At 50.5% G+C, this 11,935-nt stretch overlaps 7 protein-coding genes across 7 annotated transcripts; 3 read left to right on the top strand and 4 right to left on the bottom strand.

Annotated features, from left to right (window-relative positions):
* Window positions 1-5: 5 nt before the first annotated feature.
* ASPWEDRAFT_52115 (uncharacterized protein) lies at window positions 6-1,777 on the bottom strand (the record flags this gene model as incomplete). Its single annotated transcript, XM_040837706.1, has 8 exons — window positions 6-109; window positions 154-228; window positions 272-364; window positions 407-504; window positions 548-678; window positions 735-998; window positions 1,045-1,161; window positions 1,214-1,777. The coding sequence occupies 8 exons, from the start codon at window positions 1,775-1,777 to the stop codon at window positions 6-8; spliced, it is 1,446 nt and encodes a 481-aa protein (XP_040687356.1).
* A 36-nt stretch (window positions 1,778-1,813) lies between these two features.
* ASPWEDRAFT_156899 (purine-nucleoside phosphorylase) lies at window positions 1,814-3,284 on the bottom strand. The gene is made up of 2 exons (XM_040829718.1): window positions 3,102-3,284; window positions 1,814-3,055 (listed from the first exon to the last, which is right to left on the bottom strand). Exons 1-2 carry the CDS (start codon window positions 3,237-3,239, stop codon window positions 1,970-1,972), a joined length of 1,224 nt encoding a protein of 407 aa, XP_040687355.1. The 5' UTR covers window positions 3,240-3,284; the 3' UTR covers window positions 1,814-1,969.
* A 931-nt stretch (window positions 3,285-4,215) lies between these two features.
* ASPWEDRAFT_52113 (nuclear transport factor 2 family protein) lies at window positions 4,216-4,696 on the top strand (the record flags this gene model as incomplete). Its single annotated transcript, XM_040837705.1, has 2 exons — window positions 4,216-4,218; window positions 4,313-4,696. 2 exons carry the CDS (start codon window positions 4,216-4,218, stop codon window positions 4,694-4,696), a joined length of 387 nt encoding a protein of 128 aa, XP_040687354.1.
* A 64-nt stretch (window positions 4,697-4,760) lies between these two features.
* ASPWEDRAFT_173116 (uncharacterized protein) lies at window positions 4,761-5,552 on the bottom strand (the record flags this gene model as incomplete). Its single annotated transcript, XM_040831023.1, has 1 exon — window positions 4,761-5,552. The coding sequence occupies one exon, from the start codon at window positions 5,550-5,552 to the stop codon at window positions 4,761-4,763; it is 792 nt and encodes a 263-aa protein (XP_040687353.1).
* Window positions 5,553-6,322: 770 nt separating this feature from the next.
* On the top strand, window positions 6,323-8,475 carry ASPWEDRAFT_41527 (putative MFS multidrug transporter). Its single transcript, XM_040835578.1, has 6 exons — window positions 6,323-6,842; window positions 6,908-7,153; window positions 7,210-7,494; window positions 7,542-8,030; window positions 8,117-8,290; window positions 8,343-8,475. Exons 1-6 carry the CDS (start codon window positions 6,746-6,748, stop codon window positions 8,435-8,437), a joined length of 1,386 nt encoding a protein of 461 aa, XP_040687352.1. The 5' UTR covers window positions 6,323-6,745; the 3' UTR covers window positions 8,438-8,475.
* Window positions 8,476-8,933: 458 nt separating this feature from the next.
* Window positions 8,934-10,290, top strand: ASPWEDRAFT_113952 (FAD-dependent oxidoreductase; the record flags this gene model as incomplete). The annotated part of the gene is made up of 2 exons (XM_040828448.1): window positions 8,934-9,905; window positions 9,949-10,290. 2 exons carry the CDS (start codon window positions 8,934-8,936, stop codon window positions 10,288-10,290), a joined length of 1,314 nt encoding a protein of 437 aa, XP_040687351.1.
* Window positions 10,291-10,493: 203 nt separating this feature from the next.
* Window positions 10,494-11,609, bottom strand: ASPWEDRAFT_52110 (pectate lyase family protein; the record flags this gene model as incomplete). Its single annotated transcript, XM_040837704.1, has 4 exons — window positions 10,494-10,958; window positions 11,009-11,094; window positions 11,152-11,464; window positions 11,514-11,609. 4 exons carry the CDS (start codon window positions 11,607-11,609, stop codon window positions 10,494-10,496), a joined length of 960 nt encoding a protein of 319 aa, XP_040687350.1.
* Window positions 11,610-11,935: the final 326 nt, after the last annotated feature.

The raw sequence follows: 11,935 nt of genomic DNA, 5'->3' as shown, positions 1-11,935 counted from the left end.
TACAGTTAAGCAACATATGAAGATCCATCACAGTGACTATCCCAGTTCTTTGCCGATGAAAAGGCAGCAGAGATGGTATTATTCAATGCAAGATTGATCAATGTTTTTTCTGAATAGTTAGTATACAGTTTCATCTGGATAGACAAAACTTACCATCAGGATTATATCGAGGCCATCCATACGTTTCCAGTCCATTTTGCGGGTCTTTGGCAAATGCAACCCATGCGCCTGATTATTAGTAAGTAGATATATCAGACTAGAGTGTACGTACCCTGGATATATCGACTGCTTTTGACTTGCTCTGCTGAAGAGGGAACCCTAGCGGTGGTTTTGTTGTATGTTCCAAATACCATTGGGACATCGCCTATAGAATCAGTATAGTTCAATATCTGATGGATCAACTTACTCGAGTGGTATGCACCCAGCCATCTTGTTGGAGATAGATTCTTCCAGTTACCGTGGTATAGATATCGCCAGGTTCGGATATTCTGCTTATATCGTAGTCTACAGAGTCAGCATACCTCCATCCACAGTGTAGGAGACATACAAAGCAGCTTCCTGGATCAGACAATTAAACGTAGTCTGCGTCTGAGCAAATTCCAACGTCTCATTAATCGAAGCCGAACTCAGGTTGAAATACGCGGCTGTCTCGCGTTTAGTTCCACCAAGTAGAGTAGGCTAGTCAATTTATTAGCTTCATATTCACCATTTATCAAACAGATGGAGTAACTCACAACTTTTGCCGCCCTCCTCTTCGTATAATCCGCAAACACGATGATATCATCCTGCAGCGGTGCAAATTCATAATCACCTGATACTTCATCCAGAATATCCTCGAATGGCTTCTTCTGCATACATTCCAGACTTTCGCTGCCTGATCCGCAGCCGAGAGCTTTAGAAAGTCTATCCCAGTTCTGGTAGGTGGTGTCGTTGCTGGTTATTATGTTTGCTGCGCCGGATTCCATGCCAAATGCGTGGACGATTGGATTATCGGGGTACTGTCATCATTAGATGGGTATATATGGGTGATAGAGATGGACAAACAGCATGAGCATAAATATCCACCGAAGCCGAACCAGCAGACTGTCCAAAGAGCATGATTCGAGATGGGTCACCACCAAAGTTAGCGATGTTTTGCTGCACCCATTCCACTGCCAGTCTCTGTATACATATCTATCAGACTTTTGCACAGTAGATGAATGAGAAATCATACCTGATCCAACAACCCAGCATTCTGCCGCACACCCGGCGCATTCGGATACCCAAAGACCGTAACCCGATAATTAAACGTCACGACAACCACATCCTCATTATCTCTGACGATATTACTCCCATCGTAGAATGGGATTGCCGTGCTGCCCTGCGTGAATGCGCCCCCGTATACATACATCATGACGGCTGCTTTTCCATCCCTTTTACCACTCTTGTGGCGTTTTGCAGGCGCCCACACGTTAAGCGACAAACAGTCCTCGCTCATACTATCCGTGTTCCATGGTAGGTAGGGTAGTACAGACCAGATCGACTCATTGGAGAAGGTGTATAAACCCGGACATGTCGGTCCGAAAGACGATGCGTTGAATGGGGAGGGTGAGTATGTTTTTGGGACTGCTGGGAGGAAGCGATGGGATGCCGTTGGGGGTTCTGCGTAGGGGATTCCGAGGAATGAGCGGACGGTTTGGGTGGTGTCATTGTAGAAGCCGTGGATTGGGCCGCTGGTTGTGTTGACTGTTAGTTCCGAGGCGAGGGAGGATGTTATTAGGAGGAGTAGGAGATACATGGTGATTTGAATATGATTGAGTAGAGTAGGTAAGGGGAAGGAATTGATGGGATGCTATTTATTGAGTATTGTTTCCCCGCATCAAACAGGGATCGGCATCCATTTAGCAGATTAGCCTATATCCAGTGTAACATTCAACATATCCAATGCTGTCTATTTATTCATGCATATCTATCTACACATAATAATACATTAAGATCGCTTCGCACGGCTGTGCATCTTTCTCTCCATCCCCCGCTTCTTCAACGCCCCAGCGCCCTCCAAGGCCTCGGCCCGTCCGGGTCCAAAGTCAGGAGTACCACCGAGGGTCGCAAAGATGTCTCCCACATAGTTGCGCGGCTTAACGCCCGCAGCGAAGGTCGAGTTCCATCCGGCCAGAATTCCCTCAACAACCTGGATACCCGCAACGTAGAGGTTCTGAATGGCGGGCGTAAAGCCGTCCTGCTCGGCGGAGTTGAACAGGTTGTAGCTCGCAGAAACACCGGGGTAGGGACGGTCAAAGTCAGAGGCGGTGCGCATGACGATGATACGGGAGAAGTCGGTCAGGTTGCGAGCGGAGGAGCGCAGGAGGGCTTCCAAAGTAGCGTTGTCTTCTTGGGCGCTAGCGCAGTACTTGCCTGTGCCGTTGGTGAGGAGGGTGGTGGTGTTGTCAAAGGCATCGCCCAGGATCAGACCGCTGTAGTAGACATCAGAAGTAGCGACGTCGCATTCCACGACGGAGGGGCCCTCGGTAGCCGCCTTGAAAACACCATCCTGAGTGGCATAGTTGGCGCGATAAGCCTTGGCCGTGGCCGTGTCGGACAGATTGGCCTTTTTGGCGAACGAGACGGCGAGACTGCGCAGGTCGGCGTTGACTTCGAACACTTCCGTACCGTAGATGTTCTGGGGGTACTGGTCGGGGAAGGTCGATCCCATGGGGATGTATCCAGTGGAGTAGTTTCTGGGCAGTTCACGGATGTCAATCTCATACTGCAGTGCAACCTGGACGGCGTAGCGGGCAAAAATGACGCCCGCAGTGGTGGCCATCTTGGGGTTGACACCGGCAATACCAGCGACGAAGAAGTAGGTGTGACGCAGATCGAACAGAGGAGAGAAAGCGACGGCGTTGACAGTGACAGCAGCATTGATCTCGCCTTCGCCAGTGATGAGCTGGCAGACACTGTAATCGGCAGTACAGTAGACATCGGGGAAAAGGGGCGAAGCGCCAGGGACGGTGATGTTGTGCGCGAGGAGGTTGAACTCGGGAATTCCCCACCAGACTTCAGCCTCGGGTTCGAACTGAAAGAGTGAGTGTGTATTCGTGTTTATGAAGCAATTGACCTACCATGGAGATGATAAACACCTTGGGCGCAATCTTGTGGGGGTGCTTGGGCTGAACGGCCGCATGGCCGGGAGTCGGGCCAGCACAGGCCAGCGAGCAGCCAGCAAGCAGCAAACTGGTGACGGACTGGAGGAACTTCATGGTGAGGATGCTGATGAGAAGAGAAACAATTCCTCTGAGGAGAAGAGCTTTATAGCACTGAATTTTCTAGCGGAGAATGCCGACGAAATCCGATGGTGAAATGGTGCCAGAGACAGACAAGATAGGAAAGATCGGCGATTTTGAAGAGGGGAAGCGCTGTGATTGGCCATATTTAGATTGGACAGAGGTGGAGATGCCATCTGATTGGTGGATGTAGTGGGTCTTATCGGAAGATTCTTATCTCCATTATGATTGTTCCTGAATATACTATGTAAGTGAAGATAGAGATAAAGATATCAAGGTAGCATTGATGATATATTATACGAGTTTAAAATACATATGATAGCATGAATATATTCTATAAGATAGCACACATTGGATGATGTATTCACAATTCCCTTACAGAGGATTCCTGCCTCATTGAAGATTGTGTAACATTGACTGTGTTTAAGTGTTTATTAGAATATTTAATAGAGACTAAGAGTACTGCCAGTATGGAAGTAAATACCACTATGTCTATCAATGGATACTTATGGGAACTTCTTCAATGGTCCATTTTACACCCGGTAACCCTGTCAATAATCTTGGTTATATAGGCAGGCCAGGACTGACAGTTTGACATGACTGTCGAGTGATTATACAGCATGATCTATTCATATCATCTGTTTTATTTACCTTAAGTCTTCTATACTATATGTTCTACATTAATAACTGATAGAGATCTGATCTACACGTCAAATGCCACCAAACTTAATCAACATGATTAACTTTAATGACCATCCCAACCACAACAACCCCATCCATGGTCGACTGACACATGGGCCTGTCGTATGACAATGACGCACCTGGCTGTCGAAACGGTGTCTTCATTTAAATCCCAGGCTCGCATTGGTTGTCGGCGAATTGCCAGCGATCGCCATCACGTCATGCACGTGTGCCAACGCCCATGACGTCAGGTGGTCTGATGTATAAAACCATGGTACTACTGTCTGTCATTTTCAAGTCTATCAACGTATCAACCTATTTACAGTATGTTCTTATCATTATGTGAGTTTCTATACTAATGAGTATAGATGGCCCCCATGCACGAACGAATCCGCGACGACCTCCTCATCCGCGAACGCGCTCTCTGGACGGCTCTCACCTCGGCCGATCCAGGGCCTGCCGTCGAGAAACTGTGCAATCCAGACGCCAACATGATCTTCCCCAAGATGCCCATCCTCACTCTCGACACCGAGCCGTCCTTGAGCAAAGCCCTCCAGCCGCCCTTTCATCGTTTCGACCAATACTCCCTCAGCGAAGTCCGTGTTATCATCATCGATCTGATGGCGGGGACAGTCACGTATAGAATCCATGCGTCGAGGGGAGAAAGAGAGTATCGTGCCATCGGGTCGACGACATGGAGTCAAGCTTCTGATGGGGAGTGGCGGATTGTGTGTCACCAGGAGACGAGATGATTATGTGTTATTGATATATATGCTTCTTGATATGTGTTATGCTATATGATTATTCTTATTCAATCTACTTCCCCCCAGACAAACGCTCATAAAGCCCCCCAAAGTCCTCATACCACTTGCTGACAATCCCCTCGCTCATCCCCGGTGCAATCACCTCATCTCCCCTCTCCAATCCCACAGAGACAACCTCCATAAACTCCTCCACCGACAGCGCATTCGGATTCTTGTCCTTCTTGTTATCATCGGGATCTTCCCGGTCACGATGTAAATCCGTCCCCACAGATGGAGGCGCAATCTCAACCACTTTGATCTTCTCGTATCCGGCTCGAGAGAGCTGGGAACGAAGCGTCATGGACCAGAAATGCAGCCATGCTTTCGTCCCGTTGTAGACTGGGTTGATGACAGAGAATGGAACGAACGCCAGGATAGAGGAGACGTTGATAACCATTGCCCCGGTGGGAATATTCTTGAAATGCTCCAGCAAGCCCAGCGTGAGATGCATCGGACCGCGGATGTTAATGTCGATTTCCTGGTCTGCCTTTTGCAGGTAATCAGCCGGTGCGTCGTTCAGCGCGTGCAGAGGTCGTTGCACGCCTGCATTGTTCACCAGACAGTCCAGGTCGGGGTATTTCTTCGTCACGGCGTCGATGAATGGCGGGATTTGGCTGGTCACGCCTGTGTCCAGGACAAAGTAGTCTGTCGCGCCGATCTCTCTGGCCGTCTCGCGGAGAGTGGCTTCGGTGCGACCGGCGATGATGACCTTTTTGCCTTTGCTGAGGAAGTAGGATGCGATTGCTTTGCCTAGGCCGCCGCCGCCGCCGGTTACTACAGCGCAGGAGAAGGGTAGATCGGACATGATGCAATTGAATGAGCTGAGTTAAGTTGAGTCGAGTCGATGGAATAGGTTGAGTCAAGTTGAAGTAGAGTCGATGGAATCAGGATTGGATTGGATTTATAACAACGATTGCTGTCTCGGAAGATGAGACTTTTTCTCCGGAGGGGCAATGATTGGCTACTCGGAACATGCGGTGTTGTGCGGCGACTCGGAATGGACGGTTCTGTTGTCTGTGTTCTAGATATACAAATGGAAGGTGTCTATAGATACGGAGCGATGATGGCGGGGCATAGAGGCTATTGTGCAGTCTTCGATTGATTGATAATATGGAATTAGTTTTATCAGATTATGATCAGTATTATGGCTGCTGATAAGGGAAGATATTTTAGTAATTTGGTAGGCTTTGAAAAGTTGGAATAAATGATATTGTCCGACTGACTGCAAAGATATATTCTGTCCATTGGCACATTCACTCCATATTCTATTTACCAACTCTTTATGCACAGTATCAAAGGATTCCATTGACTTCTAGTAGTACAGAAGCTAAGAATATCCTAGTAATATAATATGCAAGCATGAAGTAATAATCCATGTCATGTCCCCAGATCAATAGGATGCCTGCTGCAGATACACACCACAGACAATCCTATTATATATACTGGCTGGGATATCTCGGATGCATACGAGAATAGACTCAATGGTGAATGTAACACCGGAATCATCTTGATGAGGGGAAGTTCTCCCTTGCGTCGAGGGATCGAGTCGAGTTGGCGTTTGCCACCATCCTGATCCTTTGATTGTTCCAATCTCTTTTGCTCTCAAAATAGACTGATAAACGACTGGATATCGAATCACATCCAGCATGCCCATAATTAATCTAACAATAACCTAACAGCATCATCCTGTCGATGCAGCAAGACCGCCTGTTCGTCCCCAGCTTCAATAGTTCGGCGGATCTGCCGATCCTCCTCTGTTGGGTATGCAGCCTGCATGTTGGCAGCCACAAGCATGATGATTTGGTTATTCCTCTCTGGCCAGGATCCAATCCATGATCCATCGTGCCACTGCAGGCAATCCCTCGAGCTGGCCTCGGGTGGAGTCGCAGAGCTGAATCCGTGTCTGCGGCCAGGCGGAGGATTTAGACGTGATGCTCTCCGCGGTCGACGTGTTTTCTTTCCTCTCCTTCATCTTCTTCATCTTCACCACTGTCAGCCATGATGGTGACTGCTTCCTCCCAGCCAATATGGGGCTACCGATGGCGGTCTTCGCCGGTTTTTATCGTTTCGGCCATGGCCATGGCTTTGTTTACTGGTATTCTCTCTCCCTTCCCCTGTCGCTCCTTATCTGCTTACTGACTACCGATTCCCGACCGACAGATACCTTTCTCTACACCTTCCTCGTCCCTATCCTTCCCTACGTTCTCGAATCTCGAATTGGTTTAGACGTCTCTCTCACCCAAAAGTTGAGTTTCGCTTTACTCTCCGAAAGCGCCGGTATCTCGGTCCTCCTCAGCACCCCGGTCGGACATCTTGCGGATAAGTTGGGCTCCAAACGAGGCTTGTTATTATGGGCGCTGGTCATTGCGCTGGGCAGTACGCTCTGTATTGCGCTTTCGATGTCTAGTAGGTTCTTATACTCGGTGGAGAGGGTTGGTTACACGGTCGCTGACGAGGTGTAGCCTTTGCGCTTTTCGCCGGTCGCTTGGTCCAGGCGGTCGCTAGTACGATTATCTGGGTGGTGGGCTTTTCGACCATCGCGGACAATGTGCAGCAGGAGCACATGGGCAAGACGTACGGGGCTATCTCGGTCGCGGTGTCCGCAGGGACGTCGGCTGGACCCATGGTTTCTGGGATTCTGTTCCAGGTGGGCGGATACTGGTTGGCTTGGTCGAGCGCTTTTCTCATCCTGCTTATCGATATCGTGCTTCGGTTATTGATGCTGGAGAGGCCTCGTGAGAAGAACGGTAGGATTGAGCGTAATTATTCCAGAGGATTCATCTGACTTGTACAGAGAGTGGACAGAACTCCGACTCCGAGGAGGACCCTCTCCTCCCCCAGACCGGACTGGCAGAGGAAAAGACCGGCTGGAGTTTTTACGCCTGTCTCTTCAGCCAGCGCCGTTTCCTCGGTGGTGCACTGTGCTATGTCATGTTTGCGATCTTAGTTTCTAGCTTCGACGCCACGCTCCCTTTACACGTCCGTGATGCCTTCAACTGGGGCAGCATGCCGGCCGGGTTGATGTTTGTTGCACTGCAGGCCCCAGGCATGGTCCTGGCGCCGTTTATCGGGTGGTTGAAGGATCGTGTTGGAACACGCGACCCTACCACGCTGGGCTTTGCAACTCTTGCCCCGTTGGTCTGGCTAGGGGGTATCCCCGGGGATGACCGATTCCCCTGGGCCAACGAAGGAGATCGAGGACGGGTGATTTATGCGATCGCCATGACGGGGATTGGCATAATGATGGTATTCTTGAATGGTGCGGGGACGATGGAGGCTACTCGTAAGTCCCCTGATTTCCCCCTGGCTGCAAAACGGCCACCGCCGTAAGCAGCTCGTATTCCGAACTCCGTGCTCATCTAAATTCAGTGACTGTTGGCGATCTGGAGGCGAAACACCCTGGCATTTTCGGCCCCAATGGCGGCTACTCGCGAGCGCTGTCGATATCCAGCATGGGATGGACACTGGGAACATTTTTCGGACCCATTATCGCCGGGATGCTAGTGGACCAGGTTGGATATTACGAGATGAGCAGCGTGTTGGGTAAGTGGATGGCTTCATTTCCCGGGAATTACAGGGTGCTAATTAGTCGCAGCGGGGATGTGTGCCTTGTTTGCCGTGGTGTCGTTTACGTGTTTGACCTCAACCTGGAGGGTAAACCGTGGGCAGGATGTTTTGGATAGATCATAGATTATTCGCGTCGTGTATATACATATGGAGTAATTAATGGGGATATAAGTGATAGGTCGGAAGAATTGACGTCTGTCACGCGGAACGGCTCGCAAGACATGCATAGACACAGAAACAAGACCAAAGATGTCATTGCAAACAAGAAGATAGAGCGGCTAAAGCGACCGGTGGCAATAGTGGCCACCGCGGAGAGGCCATAATCTGTGTGTTATAGGGGTTTGACGACTCTTGACGACTGATTCTGCAGGCTAACCACCACTAAACCAGCACTAACAGCGACTAAATTAATCCAGCGAATTTAAAAATAAAGTTCTGATCCGAAGATGAAAAAGAGAAAAGAAGCGAAAGATATCGATTCATCGATTCATTCACTTGATTCCTTTGATTCCATTCCCTCGCCGAACAGAGGCCTTCCGGCCGAATCTCGCTCCTGAAATTATCTCCCAACACTCTTACTTTTTCCTCTCCCTCTCTCCTTACTGAAACATAATGAATCATGCCTAAGAAAATCCTCATCGTCGGCGCTGGCATCGCCGGCATCGCAGGTGCTCTCGCGCTCTCTCGCGAATTAACCCCCTTCATCCCCGATCTTCAAATCACCATCTTCGAACGCCACGACATCCTCTCCACCTCGGGCGGCGCCATCAACCTCACCCCCGTGGCCCAGCGCCATCTTGACCAGCTGGGCGTGCTGCACGAACTCGACAAACTCGGCGCAGAAGGCGGCGCCGATGTCGATGCCATTGAGCTGTTTTCTATCCGCACGGCCAGGTCGCTGGGCAACCTCGACTTCACCGATAACCACGGCAATGGGTTCAGCGGATACAAAGGGCGGAGGGTGATGCGGATTGTGCTCTCGTTGGCGATGTTAACGGTCGTCGACCGCACTCGCAATGTCGAGATCGTGTATGGCAAGAAATTGGCTCATGGGCAGGAGAATGCCCGTGAAGCCACGCTTTTCTTCTCCGACGGGACGTCCGCAACGGGCGATCTCGTCCTGGGCTGCGATGGTGTGCACTCGGCCACCAGAACGCAGTGGATCGATCCATCAGCGCCGTCTGAATATACCGGCATTTCTTTCCTGCAGACAACCCTTGCGGCCAGCTCGATCTCCTCGCCGATTCACTTCCGCTCGACTGCGATGAACATCTCCCGCCATGGGTCGCTGCTGACGAGTTTCTGCGACCGCGACGGTGATCAGATCTTTGCGGCGGCCATTGTGCAGTTCGACGAACACCTTCTCCCTCATTACAAAATTGAACCGGGACAGGACCACAGAACACAAAATGTGATTAAGAATACGCTGCGGGAGGAAATGCGCGATCGATTCGGCAAATCCGCCATCCCTTGCATTAAAGAAATGACCAGCTTGCAGTCGGATTGGATGTTATACCCGGTGTACCAGGTCCGGCCGGGCGCTCGATGGCATACCGGCCGAGCCATCCTTCTCGGTGATGCTGCCCATGCTGTACGTTGATACCTTTTATTTAAAAACATAGCTAATATAGTAGATGCCACCCCGCGACGAATCCGCCGCCTACGCCCTCGACGACGCCATCCTCTTCTCCCGCATCCTCGCCCGCTACCGGCACGAACCCCTCTCCGAAGTCTTCAAAGCGTACGAAACCATCCGCCGCGAAACCGTGAACAACGCGTTCAAAGCCTCGCGGCGAATGTGGGAGAAGAACAAAGACATGGGGCTGCTGGAGGGCCGACTGAAGGAGTGGACGTTGCCGTTCCATATTCGCAATTCGAAAGATGCGCGAGAAGCGGCGTGGGAGTTTGACGCGACCAAGATTAATATTCCGGGGCCGACGGAGTCGTTGTGTTCGTTTGAGAAGCGTAGTTTTTGATTTTGCTTTGATTCAGATTCATTGATTGTTTGCATAGCATGAGCAAGGCAAGGCGTGGTATGGATGGGGTGTATATAGGATAGGATAGGGTTTGGCGCTTAATTTGCATTGTAGCTGTATGTATGATATACCCAGATAGAGTGACTAGACACATATTCTCACATTCACATTCTCATTCGCTACTTCACCACCTCTTCGACTGTCTAGAAAGTAAGAGTCTGTCCAGCAGTTCCCACAACCGCACTCTTCACCTTTCCAGACCCAAGAAGATCATACTTATACTCAACGCTCGTCAGCTTGCCCTCGTCAGCGGTATTCTCCCCATCCCCAAAGTCATTATCCTTGGCAACCGCATATCCTCCATCGGTGGAGTACAGCGGCTTCTTCGAGCCCACGAACTGGTTCGACTCGACGAGCAGCTGCGCGCCCTGGCGGGTGTTGATCCCGTCGCTCACGTCCTCGTAGTAGTTGTTGTAGATGTGGCCGGTGCCGAAGCGGAAGGACGGGCCGCGCGAGTTGAGGTTGTACAGGTAGTTGTTGTTCAGTGTGATGCGGAGGTGGCCGGTGTCTTCGTCGCTGTTGCTGTCGGAGTGGCCGATCAGGACGGCTTTCCAGTGGTCGTGGACGAAGGTGTTGGAGACGGTCACGTAGTCGGCGGCGTGGGTGAGCTGTTCATGAGTATTAGTATACTGTATAGAGGAAGGGTGAAGGTGCTTACATCGATGAGACCGTCGTAGTAGTCCTTGTCGTGGTCACGATCGGAAGACACATCGCAGTGGTCGATCCAGACGTTGTTGGAGTATTCTGCTCTTGTTAGTATCTTGAGGCTATAGATATAGATGAAGTTATAGGGGTACATACGAACACCAATAGCATCACCATAATCCGCCAACACCTTCTTCACGCCCAAATTGCGAATAATCACATTCTCCTTCTTCTTGACGAGCACCCCAAACCCTTCCAGCACGGCATTCGCGTCCTGCCCGATGATGCTCGTGTTGCTGCCGATCTTGACCTGCTTGGCCTCCTGTTTGATGTTGCCCTTGACGATGACGACCTTTGCATCATCGCTGGAGACGGCTTCGGTGAAGGCTGCGTACGAGGAGACGGTGGTGGTGGTTCCGCCAGCGCCGCCTTTGGTGCCGCCGTTGAGGCTGGCGAAGCCGGGGGCAGTCTATATCATCAGTATTCTGACATGTAGTATAGAGGATGATGGGTCGTACATCGTCAACAGCAGCACGCTTGACAGTAGCCGAAGGAGCAGCGAGGGCCAGTCCGGAGAGACAGCCGGTGAGGAGGAGAGACTTGAAGTTGACCATTTTGACGGTGAGCTCTGAATAGCTGATGAGAAGACATTGGATAGACAGAATGGTGAGGTTTATATATACAGGCAGTTAATATCGACGGAACAACCTTCATCTTGGCAGCGCTGGGCATCGTTACAGACTCGATTGACTGGAGAAAATATTGTATACAGCGGAATATCTCGGCAGGCGTGGATGTCTCAAATGGCGGCGCCAAGAGCATCGCAGTTTCAGTATATATTGAGCTTGGCATATCACAGAGGGAGTTCTGGTGGATTTACTGCTGCACAGCCACAATCGTCTATATTATACGGAGTTGTGGCCGTCTTGGAATGTGTTTT

This window comes from Aspergillus wentii, assembly GCF_001890725.1.
Source record: "Aspergillus wentii DTO 134E9 unplaced genomic scaffold ASPWEscaffold_5, whole genome shotgun sequence".
Classification (NCBI taxonomy): domain Eukaryota; kingdom Fungi; phylum Ascomycota; class Eurotiomycetes; order Eurotiales; family Aspergillaceae; genus Aspergillus; species Aspergillus wentii.
Note: the sequence above shows the minus strand (reverse complement) of the source record. Positions and strands in the feature narration are given on the sequence as shown.

Coding starts and splice junctions, on each gene's coding strand:
- ASPWEDRAFT_41527 (XM_040835578.1), top strand. CDS start 6,746: ATGATGGTGACTGCTTCCTCCCAGCCAATATGGGGCTACCGATGGCGG. Junction 6,843..6,907: donor GGCCATGGCTTTGTTTACTG/GTATTCTCTCTC, acceptor CCCGACCGACAG/ATACCTTTCTCTACACCTTC. Junction 7,495..7,541: donor GAGGCCTCGTGAGAAGAACG/GTAGGATTGAGC, acceptor TGACTTGTACAG/AGAGTGGACAGAACTCCGAC.
- ASPWEDRAFT_156899 (XM_040829718.1), bottom strand. CDS start 3,239: ATGAAGTTCCTCCAGTCCGTCACCAGTTTGCTGCTTGCTGGCTGCTCG. Junction 3,056..3,101: donor AGGTGTTTATCATCTCCATG/GTAGGTCAATTG, acceptor TCACTCTTTCAG/TTCGAACCCGAGGCTGAAGT.